Source organism: Cricetulus griseus, chromosome 2 (genome assembly GCF_003668045.3).
Source record: "Cricetulus griseus strain 17A/GY chromosome 2, alternate assembly CriGri-PICRH-1.0, whole genome shotgun sequence".
Lineage (NCBI taxonomy): Eukaryota > Metazoa > Chordata > Mammalia > Rodentia > Cricetidae > Cricetulus > Cricetulus griseus.
Window position 1 is genome coordinate 379,967,421 of NC_048595.1, and position 15,405 is coordinate 379,982,825.

At 49.2% G+C, this 15,405-nt stretch overlaps 2 protein-coding genes across 2 annotated transcripts in view; one reads left to right on the forward strand and one right to left on the reverse strand.

The window, feature by feature from the left end:
- The window catches only part of Serhl2 (serine hydrolase like 2), a 110,249-nt gene extending 100,091 nt beyond the window's left edge, over window positions 1-10,158 (forward strand). The window contains exons 12-14 of the mRNA XM_035438811.1: window positions 7,260-7,342; window positions 8,958-9,054; window positions 9,771-10,158. Coding sequence (XP_035294702.1) covers window positions 7,260-7,342; window positions 8,958-9,054; window positions 9,771-9,890 — 300 coding nt within the window. The 3' untranslated portion in view covers window positions 9,891-10,158. The remainder of the gene's footprint in view (window positions 1-7,259; window positions 7,343-8,957; window positions 9,055-9,770) is intronic.
- Window positions 10,020-12,157, reverse strand: LOC113833549 (putative ribosomal RNA-processing protein 7 homolog B). The gene is made up of 3 exons (XM_027396100.2): window positions 12,009-12,157; window positions 11,432-11,630; window positions 10,020-10,535 (listed from the first exon to the last, which is right to left on the reverse strand). The coding sequence occupies exons 1-3, from the start codon at window positions 12,123-12,125 to the stop codon at window positions 10,450-10,452; spliced, it is 402 nt and encodes a 133-aa protein (XP_027251901.1). The 5' UTR covers window positions 12,126-12,157; the 3' UTR covers window positions 10,020-10,449.
- Between the last annotated feature and the right edge of the window lie 3,248 nt (window positions 12,158-15,405).

A 15,405-nucleotide genomic window follows, 5' to 3' on the forward strand; every position in this document is an offset into this window, starting at 1 on the left:
GTAGCCTATCTCATTTCCCTACAAACCAATATGAAGGTTAGGTCCTAGGCTTTTGTGCCCCACAAAGATGGCTAACCCAGGGGTTCCCTGTACAGAAATGGGCTAATCCATAAGAGGCATTTTCCCAGCCAGACCAGGGAATCTGACTGGTCTCTGGTTGCCTGAAATGTGGGCACAGGTGCTGAATGGTCACTCTGGAGACAGTGGGCATTGCTGAGAAGTTGAGTCTCTGTGCTTGGGAGCAGGCAAGGGATGGGAGCACTGCTGTGAAAGCACCCCTATGTAGCAGAATAAGTTTAGGAGAAGGAAGATTCAGATCCTGCTGGGTCTCTGGATAGTGTTAGGAAAGCATTGTTCTAGGCCTCTAGCCCCAACACTCTCTCTCTCTACCTACCTCTTTGTCCCTCCTCTCTCTTTTCCCTACCTCTCTCCATTCTCCTCCATTCTCACACAGATAAACAAGGTCAAGGGGCTTCTGGAATTTCTGGATCCAGGAGGCAGGTTTAGCTAATCTGGTAGGTGCAGTGTCTGTGGGGAGCTGTGTCAGGCTGCAAATATCAGGGGTAGAGGGAGTTATAGTGGGTAATTCTTGAAAACACTGTGAAAATCCACAGTGAGACCAGAGGAAGACTTTGCCATTTGCCTCTGAGCCTTAGGAGCCTTTGTTGGGTAACTGGGCCATTCCTCCATGGGTCTTAGGCTCTGGGTCCTTGACATGGTCATCCATGTCAACAGCACACATTTACTCAGGACCTCATTGACTCAGGATTTCCTCTGCTCCCTACCTGTAGGTGTGTGTGTGTGTGTGTGTGTGTGTGTGATGCCATGGATCTATGTGAAGGCCAGAATAATCTATGGGAATCAGTTCTCTCTTCTCACCTCTACTGTGGGGATCCCAGGACCGAACTCAGGTCTTCAAACTTGGCAGCAAGTGCCTTTCCCTGCTGGCCATCTCCTCTGTCCTCCACCTTATTTCTGAGACAGGCTGTCTCGGCAAGGACTCAGGTGGACTGGCTGGCCAGCACTTCCTCACCACTGTGATTACAGGCACATGCTGTCATGTCTGGCTTTTCATTTTGGTGCTGGATTAAACTCAGGTCCTTAGGCTTGTACAGCAGACACTTTATGAGCTAAGCCATCTCCCCATTCCTGAGTCCCCCTCCTTTCTGAAGTATTTTCACATTCTCTAATCAGCCAGGATCAGCTAGACCCAGACCTAGAGGAATGTACAACCCTCCCCAGGGCCCCACCCTGCAAGAGCAGAGAGGATCCTTCATCGAACAGAACAGGTGACTGGATGTGAGTGCCAGCCCAGAGTGGGACAGAGGCCTCTCCCTTGAATTCATTAGGCTGAGGTGACCTGAGAGTTGGGCGACCAGAAAAACCTCTCAGCCATATGATCTTCTGTGTGTCTGGGGTCACAGGTGCCTGGCTAGAGCTCTATCAACAATTAAACATTCCATTTATCATCTAAGAGTTCCATAATCTCTAATTAGAGGCAAAACCCTAATAATTACAGAAAATAGCATTCTTCTATGTTTCCGTGATTGCCTTTTTCTTCAGAATAGCTTCTGGATTCATGCATTGCTTTTCCTGTGTCTGTGTGTTTGTGTGTGTGTATGTGTGTCTGTCCCTATGTCCCATCTCAACCATTCTCAGCTATAGGAACAGCCCAGTCATCATTTTAGAGTCTTTTTCTTTTTTTTAAAGTGATTTATTTTTATTTTGTGTGCTTGGTGTTTTGCCTGCATGTGTATCTGTTGGATTCCTTACAACTGGAGTAATAGACAGTTGTGAGCTGCCATATGAGAGCTGGGAATTGAACCCAGGACTTCTGGGAGAGCAGCCAGTGCTCTTAACCACCGAATCATCTCTCCAGCCCCCCTACCTTGAGTTTTTTTTATCACCTTTGTCTTCTTTCAGTCATATTAAAAAAAAAAAAAAGCCTGTCTCAAAGATACAGAAGCAGGCAAATCTCTGTGATTTTGAGGCTAGCCTGTTCTAAACAGCAAATTTATGCTAGGAAGGATTACATAGTAGAACCTATCTCTAAATAAATAAATAAATACATACATACATACATACATAAATGGTTCTTTAAACATGAAAAAGAGTTGGCCAAAAATAAAAAACAACAACAACACAAAAGCTGGGCAGTGTTGATGCATGCCTTTATTCCAAGCACTAAGGAAGCAGAGGGAATTGGATCTATGTGATCTACAGGACAAGTTCCAAGATAGCCAATGCTGCTACACTGAGAAATACTGTCTCTAAAAAACAAAACAAAGAATAAAGTGTAAGGTTTGGCTTTTAGCTCAGTGGTAGAATGTTTGCTCCTCATGCACAAGATCCTGGGTTCCAACACCAGCACTGCAGAAAAAGAAAGGAGATTTATTTGAAGGCTATGGAGGTTGGAAGCCCCAGAGAGCAGTGTAAGCATCTGTCCCCTTCTATGTCCAGTCCTTGGCTTTGTCTCATTTTAACAGCTTCCCCATGTTGCAGACATGGAACTGGAACCTCCTGCCCTCTAGTTCTCACTTCTCTCTAGACTAGTCTTGGAGTGGTTTCTTTTCTTGAGTGCAGAATTGTAGAATTGACACTGGACCTGTGTCTTTTTATGGATACTCTAATTGGAATCTTGTCCTTGTTTGATTCGAAAACTCCTCACGGCTTATATTTGCATTTAAGTGTTTAACACACTGGGGACTTAGACCATTTGCAGGTGTCCAAGTCTGACTCCACCTTTTCCTTGGTGGCTGTGGGTTTTTTTTTTTTTTTTTTTTGATTTTGTTTGTTTGTTTGTTTGGTTGGTTGGTTGGTTGGTTTTTCTAGACAGGGTTTCTCTGTGTAGCTTTGGAGCCTATCCTGACACTTGCTCTGGAGACCAGGCTGGCCTCGAACTCACAGAGATCCACCTGCCCCTGCCTCTGCCTCCAGAGTGCTGGGATTAAAGGCGTGCAGGTGGCTGTGTATTTTTATGGTGGTTGTGCACTTTTCTTTGGTGGCTGTGCACTTTTCACTTTGGTGGCTGCGAGCAAGGGAGTTGAGCAGACTTGTAGGCAGGTCTCTCCCTACCTTCACACCTGCAGCCCTTCCCATTTCCCCAGAGTTGGCTTTTCCATTCCCTGCCAGCTCCTGGAGACTTCCAAGGCTTGTGAGTTCCTACATGACAGCAGAGGCTGGTGTGCCCTCCCCCTGCACACAGTTCTCCAGGAATCATAGATGTGGCAGAGGAGAGGGTGTGGCTAAACCTTTCTAGAGAGGTAGATTAGACATCAAACATGGCCGGGACCTACTCTGACAAGGATACCAGTGGTCTCCATTACTCTCTGTTTTCCAGTGTTTAAACAACCAAATGAAGCCCGGTGTTGGTGGCACACACCTTTAATCCCAGCACTCGGGAGGCAGAGGCAGGCAGATCTGTGTGAGTTCGAGGCCAGCCAGGTCTCCAGAGCGAGTGCCAGAACAGGCTCCAAAGTTACACAGAGAAACCCTGTCTCGAAGAAACAAAAAAACAAAAAACAAACAAACAAAACAACCAAATGAACAGTTTCTTTCTCTGAGGTGAGAGTTAGAGCCTAGAGTGGAGGCAAATGCCTTTAATCCCAGCACTTGGAGGCAGAGGCAGGCAGATCTCTGTGAGTTGAGGCCAGCCTGGTCTATAGAGTGAGTTCTAGGCTATCAAGGGTCTCACAGTGAGATCCAATCTAAAAACAACAAGAAGGAGAGGGAAGGATGAGAGAATCTGAGTGTCTCCATCATCATCCTTCTCTGGCCCTTGGGGTCTGAGGAGATGCCCATGTGCTGTGGTCAGACAGCCTTGACCAAGCTCTGCACTAGAATAATCCCAGGGCAGAAGTGCAGGGCTCCTGATGACAGGTGACTTTCTCTAGCCCAGATGGAAGACATGAGCCCTGTGTGAAGACTTCGACTTCCCCAGGAAGCCAGGTGAGTCCCTTCCTGTAACAGGTGACACTGAAGCTACCATGCTTTGTATTTTCCCCAGGTGTGGTGCTGAACAGGGACCGGAGGCTCTCTGTGGTAAGTGCCACTGTCTTCCTGCTGCCTTCATAGATTGCCTGTGGTCTTTTCTTGAAAGTGCTTTTAAAATTATATGCATAGCATAGTAAAGACACACAAGATATAGTCCCCATTTTAGATGCCTGTAAGTACACTGCTGGGTAGTATTAAATACACTGTTTTTTTGTTTTTTTTTTTTTGTAACCGTCACAAACCCCTTAGCCCAACCTCTGTCATCCTCAGTAAACACTGAACCCACTAAAAAACTAAGTCCTCCCCTCTCTCTCCAGCAACCCCTAATTTACTTTTCTGTCTCTGTGAAGTTGGCTGTTTGCTTCTACTTTCATGAGTTACCTATGCTTGTCCTTCAGTGCCTGGCTTCTTCTCCCCATCATCATGCTTTCCAGATCCTTCCATGTAAATCACCAGTCCATGCTCACACCTTTGTGACACCAAAAACTAGCTATTCCAGCCTGGGGACTGTAATCCCAGCATGTGGAGACAGAGGCAGGCAAGTCTCTGAGAGGTTTTTTTTTTTTTTTTCTTTAAACATCTTTTTGATGTCTATTTTTGATTTATTTCTCTCTCTCTCTCTCTCTCTCTCTCTCTCTCTCTCTCTCTGTGTGTGTGTGTGTGTGTGTGTGTGTGTGAGTGAGTGAGTGAGTGAGTGTGTAAGGGTAAGGGGATGCTTCTGTGGAAGTCAAGACAATTGGGAGTCTGTCCTTCCTCCAAATGAGTGTAATGGATCAAACTCAGCTTGCCAGCATGTGGTTTATCTACTGAGCCAACTTGCAATCCGCACACCATATTTTCCATGTCTAGCCCTCTGCTGATAGACATTGGGGTTTCATGTTTTGGCAATTGAGAGCATTGTTACTGTAACATGAGTGCAAGTGTCTGAGTCCTTGCTTCTAGTTCTAAGAGAATTGCTGTAGCACACGGTAACTTGTAACTTGCCAAACTGTTGTCTCCGGAGGCTGCACTGCTTTTATCTTCCCACCAATGATGCACAAGGGTTCCTCAATCTGTCTCTCTCTCTCACACACACATGGAAGGCAGGGTGCTGGCAGTTGAACTCAAGACCTTGTACATGCTAGGCAAGTGTTCTATCAATGGCTATGTCCCCAGATCCCTTTCTCCTATTTATGAATTTAATCCATGTGTGCTCAAATTGATACACTTGTCTCAAGTGTCCCCAAGTGCCTTTTCATACATGTCTGTGTTCATGTACATGGTCACAGACCCTTGTCTCAGGACTGTGTATTATTTCCAGGCTCCCTTATGAGAGAAGTCTCTCAGAGACAGTTGCAGAGTGAAGGAAGCCAGTAGTGGGGCAAGAAGGTTAGAGAACAGAGCCGGTCTCCCCTCTAAGAGGACTCTGGTGAGTCTCAGGACCAGCAGGGCACATTGACCTGGGTCCAGGTCTCATATCCTGTGTCCAGTGCAAAATTCACCAAGCTGGCCATCCATTTACCTTGCTGTTGGCTTAATCTTATCACTCAAAAAAAAAAAAAAAAATGAACCAGGAGTTGGTGGCGCAAACCTTTAAGCCCAGCACTCAGGAGGCAGAGGCAGATGGATCTCTGAGTTCATAGAGACCAGCCTGGTCTACAAGTTAGTTCTAGGACGGCCTCCAAGGCTACAAGAAACCCTGTCTTGAAAAACAAACAAACAAACAAAGAAAAGTGGGTCAGGAAATAAAACTGTAATAAGACATTGTAGGGGAACAGGCAGCTGACAAAAGGACAGGCAGGGGCCCTCAGCATGGTCAGCACACAGAGGAAGAATAAGCTGCCATGGAAACTCAGAAGAGCTTCACATCTGCAGGCATAAGCAGAGGTAGCATCCCCTACTCCTCTCCTGAGACCTACTTTATAAATTAAGGTTGAGGCCTGATTGTATCCTTGAGCCAGACAATTCAGTTCCTAAGGAAAAGGAGATCACAGGCAGAGGCCCAGTCCTGTGAGGTGTTGGCTGTGATTAGGGTTCAGAGAGACTCCCTCTACACCCACCCCAAACTTGTTGGAGAAGGTGAAGCCACAGAATCGGCCTTCCCTGGGAGGCAGCTTGTCACAGCTCTCCAGCACTTGTTCTCATCTGAGAACAGAACTGAGACACTGTGGGGATTCCTAACTGGTGTGGGAATCTTTGCTATGAGAAGGTTCCCATGGTGATCTTAATCTGAGGAGAAGACAAGGAGTGCCCTTGTTGTGTGTCTGTGTGAGGACGTGTACGATGTGCATGTGCAGGTCAGAGGTCACCCTTGGCTATAGTTCCCCAGCCACCATCCTCACATCTATACTGTCTGTTTTTGGGGGATGGTCTCACACTTTTCAAATAGGCTAAGCTGGTGGCCAGCACACTCCAAAGATCCACTGTCCCTGCCTCTTGAGGCTGAGATTATAGGAATGTGACATCGTGCCCAGTTGTTTTAAATGTGATGTCTGAGGATCAGTTTCAGGTCTTGTCACAAGGACTCTGCTGAGACATCTGTCCAGCCCAGGAGAGAATGTGTCATGGTGCGCAATAGACTGGGTATCAGATGCTCACAGGGCCCAGTGTATAACAGGCAGGCTCTCTGCCACTGACCTACAGCCTCAGCCCAGCTGTGCTGACATCTTTATTTACCTTTAGTAACTATCTGCTCTCCTAGGAAGTCTCCTGATCCTAGCATGAGTATCACACCTGCCGTGCAGTGACCTGCAGGGTCCATCAGTAGCTGTTGGGGCTGCAGGCCTCCGTTTGGGGCACTGCAGCATAGCACATTAAACAGCAGGGCCAGCAGTGAGGGCTGGGTGGAGACACAGTATGGAGGACTCACTCTGTGCTGTGCGCCAAACACATTTCTTCCAAGTGGAAGGAAGCAGTTTCATAAAGTGTGTGAGCTCTGCGAGTCAGAGTCCAGAGCCCACAGCTGACTCCCCACTGGGAAGAGGCTGCAGGGGCTCCTAAGTCCTAAAAAGTCCCTGGAGCAAGCCCAAATCAACAGCCACACCCAACTGTAAAGGTTCTGTGAATGGAGTCCAGCAGAGGGAGAAGAGAGATGGGAGGTGGGAGACAGAACTTTGATTTATGGAAGCTAAGAAGACTTGATGAGGAAGTGACTAGGTGGACACTGGCCTCCTGGGGTGGGTGGCCTAGCTGACCTCGATGGAACCCAGGTGTCCTGAAATAAGGACTCTGAGTACAGGTCACATGGGAGTTGGTCACAAGCATTTTCCCTGTTTTTTTTTCTGCAGCCAGAGCACAGCTTTGACTTCGTGAGCAAGGAGATGTTTGTTCACTTTATCAGACGCCTGCAGGCCAATGTGTTGCTGGTCAAGTGAGTCTTGAACAAGTACCCTTAATGCCCCCAAAACCGGTTACCACTGAGGGAGGGTGGCACAGGGTGTCAGTTCTCCCATTGTGACAGCACACCACAGTCCACTTTCTCAGGAACCATTTCTGTCAACAGGTGCTGGGAGGGGGAAGGCAAAGCAAGAAGAGCCTGGGAACAGGGGGCAGGGGTGAGGACTGCAGGGGAGCAGGGAGCAGGGGTGAGGACTGCAGGGGAGCAGGGGGTAGGGGTGAGGACTGCAGGGGAGCAGGAGGTAGGGGTGAGGACTGCCGGGGAGCAGGGGGCAGGGGTGAGGACTGCCGGGGAGCAGGGGGCAGGGGTGAGGACTGCAGGGGATCAGGGGACAGGGGTGAGGATGGCAGGGGAGCAGGGGGTAGGGATGAGGACTGCAGGGGATAGGGGGCAGGGGTGAGGACTGAGGGGAGCAGGGGCCAGGGGTGAGGACTGCAGCACAGATGAGCAGGTCTTTGGGGAACGTCAACTTGAACTGTGCTTATGATTCCAGTTTCTCATGCTGAGGAAGCAGAAGGCACATCATAGAAAGGGCACAGGCAATTTTGGAAATTACGTCGCACTCCATTAGGGAAGGTTGTCCTGTTTGAGTGCACAGCACCATGAAGTATGCACTTGGAGTGATGCAGGAGGGGACACGCCCCCTAGCCCCATCAATCAAGTTAACCCTGAAGTCCAATGAGGTGAAAGACGTCACAGGATTGTCTTCACATTCAGGGATTTTCTGTTTGTTTTTTCCAGACAGGGTTTCTCTCTGTAGCCCTGGCTGTCCTGGAACTCGCTCAGTAGACCAGGCCAGCCTCAAAATCAGAGACCTGCCTGTGTCTCTTTCCGGAGTGCTGATATTAAAAGAATGCACCATCACTGCCAGGCACATTCAGAATTATCAGTTGGGAATTTTCCCAGGCTGGCAACATGCTGTTGGTCTAGCCTGATCCTTTCCTTTTGGTTGGTGGTGGTGGTTACGGCAACAGCAGGGAAATCAGAGGACATTTGAGACTTTGACATGGGTTGTTCATGGATGTTTGGAAGCTTAATTTTTAAGTTAAACTTTAAGTCATGATGGAGTTGGGGCAATGTTAACACTGTTATAAGTTATGGCAAATGTGAACTTAAAAACAAGGAACTGGCCTGGCATGGTGGCTCACTCCTGCAAACCAGGACTAGGAAGAGCATGGCAAGGCTATGACATGGCCCTAGAAGAGGCCAGCCTAGGCTACAGTGTGCTTCATACAGACAGGGGGATGGTAGTGTGATGTGTACATTTCTCCTCAGGAGGTTTTATGTTAAGAAAGCCTGGCCTTGGCAGCCAGTTCAGATCTCAGCTCAGCTTTCATTGGCCCCCACTTTCCACAGTACTGAAAGCTGCTCCCTGACAGGCATTCCGTTTGTGCTAGCTTGCTATGGCTCCAAGAGGAAGCTGGTACGAAATGACTGGACCTCAGGATCAATCTAGGCTCACATGGACATAGCGGAAGGAAAATGAGAGGCTACCCAGGCATGGGCTCTTCAGGTCCTGAAACCCAGAAATGGCACAGGGCTCTGTTAAGATTCAGCACTGAGAGACACCCCAACCTTTTGCTCCCAGAGCAACACAGGGGTACTATGATGTCAGACGAGCCAACGATGAGAACAAGGAACCCCTATTCTTCATGGTGGACACACTAAGAACCATCCTAAAAGAGGTAAGATGTGTGCCCTAAGAGGCTGAGAGGTTGGGCATGTCTTCTGTTCTGAAACCGACAATCACTTTGCATCCAAGTTGCAATCACTCAGTATCCAAGGAGTTGGCAGGCCTCACCCTTCCATGGCCATTCCCCAGAAACCCAGAACACAAGGAGTTGAGGAAGGAGACAGCTTAGGTTGGCAGGTCCTCAGTTTTATTGTCCTCACCTGACTCCTTGCCAGGATTACTTGGGGCCCAGCTCTTCGAAGCAGCTCTGCACTCGCCTCCACTGATGCTGGCACCAGCACATTGGCAAGTGTGATGGCTACTGAGCAGGGGGAGCCTGTGCTGGAACCAGGAGCCGGTGTAGGTCCTGGCTCTCTATGGTCATCATCCACTTAAATCTCCTAGGCCTGTATCCTTTGTACACAGCCCAGGGATGCTACCAGGAAGGGGGTTCTCCTATTTGGGGTGCTCTGCAGTGGGAGCGGTCCTGAACCCTGCCTTTCGTGGAGATGACAGTGCTTCATGTCCCATCAAAACTGGCAGGGACCCTGACTGTAACTGCCCCAGTTTAGCACTGCAGTCTCACAGCTCAGATGCCTATATTCCTGGAACAGCCTCCAAGTCCCCAGGCTGCTGGGAAGAGGGTTGTCCCTGACCTACTTGGAGGCAGTCAGCTATGGAGTCTCCTGATTGGAAAAACAACATCTCACCACCTGCCCCTTTCTCCAGCGATTCCAGTATGTGGAAATCCCAGGCAATCACTACGTCCACATGAACAACCAACACCTTATGGCTGGAATTGTCAGCGCCTTCCTCCAGAGCCAACCCAGGACTGCTTCCAGGCTGTAGCTCTGGCCTTTGAGCTTGTTCACAATTTGTCCAGCACCCTCAGTCCACTAAATGTGGTGTGGGTCTCACTGGTATCAAACACCAAGAGGGGCAGCAGAGACTCCTGTGGCAGAGCTAGGAGCATGGGGATATGTTTCTGACCTTTAATATCTGACTTCAAGAAGGGGACAGGGGAGCTTGTGGCGCTGGGGGAGCAGGACTGGGTAAGAGTCTCTGGAGCTCGTCCTGGTATCAGGCTGTGTGGCAATAAAATCCTCCCCCATCTTCACTGCATTGCAAATGACTCTGTTGTGGGCGGGGACTTCATTGAGGGCAAAGGGTGGGAGCAGAAAGTCAGTCAGGTTTCCCAGGTGTCTTTACAAGCTGGAGAGGGAAGAGCCATCTCTCTGAAGGCCACATCCACCTGTGGCCTTGCACTTCCAGCCAGTGGGTGTAGAGATGGAGCTGGAGACACAGCAGCAGCTTCTTGGCCTGGTGTCTGCTTCCCAAATCAGTCCCTGAGGGAGCAGTCCTGTTGGTCCTGTGTTCTCAAAGCCTGCTCTCCAGGGACCAGAACAGCTCAGTAGGGTCGGAATTTGCGTTGGGCACGCATCAGTTCAATCCTCTGCTTGTCCTCCTCAAACTTTTTGCGCAGCTGTGCCAGATCTGGGGGTTGAAGGGACACAGGACGTGTCACACTGAGCACCTGTGCAGTAACTGCCAGCTACCCCACTAAAGGGGGATCCCCACCCTCATGTTCCAGGGCAGCTACACAATTCTCCCTCTCTGACCCCATACCCCTCTCCTCCTGCTGTGCTCTGGATCAAGAGGGATCCTGCACGGAAACAGAACTGCACACTTAACCACAGCCACTCTAGAGGCTGAGGTGGGATGATCATGTGCGAGGTTTGAGATGAAAATGTACCAGGGAGAAGAGAGTGCCAGAGAAAGCAGGACTCCTAACCCTTCTCCTGCTCCCTAGAAGAAGCAGTCCTAGGGACCCTTTCCCTAGATGAAGCCTTGTTATAGGGGACTTCAGAATCAGCAGGTAAACAGTCACCAAGTGACCTAAGTCAGAGGTGGCACCTGAATCTCTAAGGTGCAGCTTGGGGTCCAGGACAGTGCAGGAGCTTTGAGGGGTGGGAGACAGTGAGGCAGGTGTCAGTGCCTACAAATGTCTGGTCTGAAGGCAGCTGTTGAGCGCACTCCATGTTCAGGAGAGGACTGATCCTCCTCACACTCACAGAAATGTCCAGTGAGCAGCATGCATGCTGACAACAGCAAGAGCATGTACTCCCATATGGAACACTCAAGTAGGCTGCTCTAGTCCCCCATACACCCCCACTATCCAGTCCCTCAGAACTCTGTGGTCAGACACCTTCTGGTTGGGGGCTGACAGGTCCCTTCCCCATGTGCTTCTGCCCCCAGGGAAGTACTATCTATGTCTGGGGAGCAGTAGGGGCACTGTGGACAGGGACTCAGACCCTCAGCCTGTAGAGGATGTGCCTGAGGACACCCTGCTCCCTGCACAGGCCTGTAGGCTGCCCTCAGGTGTCCCTTACGCTCCATCTTGGTCTCTCGGTGCTGCCAGGCATAGAAGTTGAGCAGCTCCTTGCGTGCACGTTTCCTTTTCTCCCTCTCGAGAACACGCAGGCTGGCTGCTTCTGTTCGAGGGAGCACAGGCCTGCGGCCCCTGCGGGTCACCTTCACCCAGCCCTCCTCATCAGGAACACCTTCCTCCTCCTTGGCCTTGGTCTCCTCCTGCATGGAAGAGACTGTTGATGGGCAGCGCTCTGCAGCAGCAGGATGCACGGTTGCCTAGAGGCCCACTGCCGCCTCCTGCAGTAAACCACCTTGGGCACACACTGTGTCTGCTGGCCTGAGTGCCCCCACAATAAGTGTTGACAAACAGACATATGACATTTCCCTCACCTGCATACCAGTTAGCATCGATGTCACCCAGCCAGGTGGCCCAGGTTTCAGCAAGCACATATAGGAGCCTGCACTCCCTATGGTAACCAAGGAAAGGCTGCCACCACCATTCTCTCTCAGGCACCACACTACAACCCACAATACTTGTGGCGCCTCCTCCCCATGGCTGCACACATTGATAAGTGGGGGCCATACACGAACCCCTACCTCAGCTATCTTCTTGTCATAAGCCTCCATGAATGTGTCTACTTCGACCCTCAGGGCCTCTGGGTCTAATACTGAATCTTGATACTCACTGATCCACTCTGAGGGAGAAGGAAACATGGTGTAACATAAACTGCACTGGGAAAGCTTCAAGTGCTGTTTGCACGAGTTGCAAGTGGACTCTGGGGACCAGAGATGGCTCGGCTGTTAAAAGCTTTCTTTTTCTATTAGAAATCCCATGTTTTGAGATATTTTGTTAGAGTTCTGACAAAACTTGCCTTGTTTTCAGAGGATGGAGCTAGCCATAGGTTAACAATAGAGGACTGGTGGTCTGTATAGACAGACAGGAAGTGATAAGGCAGGGTGGAGAAAGGAGCTCAGCCCTTTTTTGAGCTGAAGAGGTAGAGAGGTAAGAGGTGACTGTGGCTGGTCCTTTTCTTCTTTCAGCTCTTATCCCATATCTCACTCGGGGTTTTCCTCATTAATACTAACTAGGATCACACTTCATCAGGTGCTCAACGTGGGGCATGAATTCATGAAAATTCTGCTTTCCTGTGGCTTTGCAGCCACCTGCACATGCCATAGCACCATGTGGCTAGAGTCACCCCTCCCCCCCCCACTGGCTAGGTTTTGCTTTTTTCCCCCCAAGCCTTCCGAGTGAGTCTGGGATTTTTTCCCTTGCAACCTATTGGCAGCAAACTCCACAGGTGCTCGGGCTCCTATGGCTGCCAAAGTTAGCCCCTTACCACCAACCAGCTCTGCCTTTAGTCATCTCCTGCAATTATGTGCCTATGCCCCACATTTGCCCTGTGCGCAGGGCTCCCTCTCCTGGTGGATTGTGGGCTTTCCGTGCTCCCTCCTTTGGCTGCTGCCACACTAGGCTCTACCAGCGCAGGCTCTACTGTTCCATGCAGCAGCAGTCAGCCTCCTACTCCACCATCATCTTCATCGCCATCTTCAGCAGATTTGGTGAGACAATTGGGATTCTTAGAAGGGAGATTCAGTTTAAAAAAAAAGTTTTGCACACATTCAAAACTGGGAAACACTGGACAGTAGTGGCCCATGCCTCTAATCCCAGCACTCGGGGCAGAGGCAGGCAGGTGTCTGTAAATTCGAGGCCAACTTGGTTTCAAAGCGAGTTCCTGGACAGCTAAGGGTGTTACACAGAGAAACCCTGTCTCAAAAAACCTAAAAAACAAGAAAAAAGGGAAACACTATTGCAGTGGAAGCAGTTAGGTGTCTGTATGGTTACATAATGGATGGTTTAAAAAGGGAGAAATGAAATGAGAGGATAATTAACATAGAGGAGATTTATATAATGTCAATTACAAGCATTATCAGTTAGATCATTCTTGCCTCATCTCTAAAAAAGTGGCTTAATATGAATGCCAGAATACAAGTATTAGTAAAACTTATTAAAACAGATTATAGAGATATTCAGACCCAGACAAAGGAATTTAAAGGAGAACCAATCTCAGCAGTGTATTATGAGGTTAGGGAGGAAAAGCCCAAGGTTTTCAAACAACCAACCTTACTATATCCAGTCACCTTACAGGAAATGCCAAAGGACAGGTGAAGGGGCCACCTCCCCCATTCGGGCAGCCATAACAGTCGAACACGTGCTTACCTGACCTTGTCTTAGTCACTAAGGTCAGATGCCTGCCCCTTTCGGCAGCCATAACAGCCGGACACGTGCTTATCTTACCTTGCCTTGGTCACTAGAAGTCAGATGCCTGCCTCGTGGCAAGGAACCAATCAGAAGTTAGCTGGTGGTGCTGTGCTTTATGGCTCTGGGTGTGCCTTATGGACAATAGCAACCACCCTGGGAGGGCCTATTGGCCATAACAACCAGTTGACCAATCAACACAGGGCAAACCCTCTAAGCCTGGAGGCACACCAATCCTGAGCCTGTGTGTACCCCTAGACACTCCCCTTACGCTGCCCTATAAGATCTCTATGCAGCCGCTTCGAACTGTCTTTTGTAGCCATCAGCCACGGTGGATGGATGAAAGACCCGAGCTAACATGGGGTTAGCTCGTTAAACAACAATAAAGCCTCTTGCAGTTTGCATCAAGCTTTCGACTCAGCCTGGTGATTGGGGTGGCCACGGTCCTGGGCTAAGATCCTGGAAGCCTGAGCTTTCCGGGGGTCTTACAGCCCATGCCTTTAATCCCAGCATTCTGGAGGCAGAGGCAGGTGGATCTCTGAGAGTTCGAAGCCAGCCTGGTCTCCAGAGCGAGTGCCAGGACAGGCTCCAAAGCTACACAGAGAAACCCTGTCTCAAAAAACAAAAATCAAAAACAAAAAAGGAAGAAGAAGAAGGAGAACAGACTCTAAAAGGCCTTTATATGTCTCCTCCAAAACTTCTCCTGGGTCAACCTTGTTCCCTGGCTGTCTGTGTAGAAGGGAGAGGGGAAAACGGCAAGCTGCTAAGAGTCCCTGAAAACAGCAGGCAAACTGCTTCCAGAAGATGGTGCTGCTTTTTATACACAGCATAGAAAAAGAACAAAAAAAAAACCAAAAGCAAACAAACAAAAACAGTGTGTATGTAACCTTTGGCTGTCCTGGAGCTGGAGCTAGCAGCCCAGACTGGTTTCAGTCTCATAAGGATCAGTCTTTGCCTCTGCCTCTGCCTCTGCCTCTTCCTTCTGAGTGAGGGGTTAAAGGTGTGCACCAGCATGACTGGCCCTAGAATTTTAAAAATTTACAAATTGAATTGAGCTCAAATATACTCTTCCCAGCTAGGCGTGGCTATAATCCCAGCTGAAGCAAGAGGATACCTGTGTGTTCCAAAGACCATGTGAGGTTACAGTGAGAGCCTGTTTCAAACATTTTTCTTTGAGGCAGAGGTCTCACTTAGCCTACAGAGGCCTGAACACTGGCCTCCTGCCTCCATTTCCCCAAGTGCTGGGAATAAATATGTGGACCACCAGGGGGATTTATGTACATTGTTTCCTGCTACTAGGTAAACAACTTAACCAAGTGACCTTTTCTTGGCCCAGTGTCTAGCAAGTTCACTGCTCTGTTCCTCTTTCCACTCCTTCACCTGTTATCTTTTTCCATTTTTTTTAAGATTTTATTTATTTATTATGTCTTCTGCCTGCATGCCAGCAGAGGGCACCAGATCTCATTCAAAGTGGCTGTGAGCCACCATGTGGATGCTGGGAATTGAACTCGGGACCTCTGGAAGAACAGTCAGTGCTCTTAACCACTGAGCCATCTCTCCAGCTCCTTGCTTGTTTTTTCTAGACAGGGTTTCTCTGTATTGCTTTGGAGCCTGTCCTTGAACTCACTCGGTTGACTAGGCTGACCTTGAACTCACAAAGAGTTGCCTCCCATCTGCTGGGATTAAAGGCCTGTGCCAGCACCACCTGGTTTTGTTATCTTAATTCTAAAGGGT

Excerpts from the sequence above, each read along its gene's own strand:
- LOC113833549 (XM_027396100.2), bottom strand. The coding sequence starts at position 12,125 with ATGTTTCCTTCTCCCTCAGAGTGGATCAGTGAGTATCAAGATTCAGTA. Across the intron at positions 11,631-12,008 it reads ATGACAAGAAGATAGCTGAG|GAGGAGACCAAGGCCAAGGA; the intron begins GTAGGGGTTCGT and ends TCTTCCATGCAG. Across the intron at positions 10,536-11,431 it reads CCGAGAGACCAAGATGGAGC|ATCTGGCACAGCTGCGCAAA; the intron begins GTAAGGGACACC and ends TTCAACCCCCAG.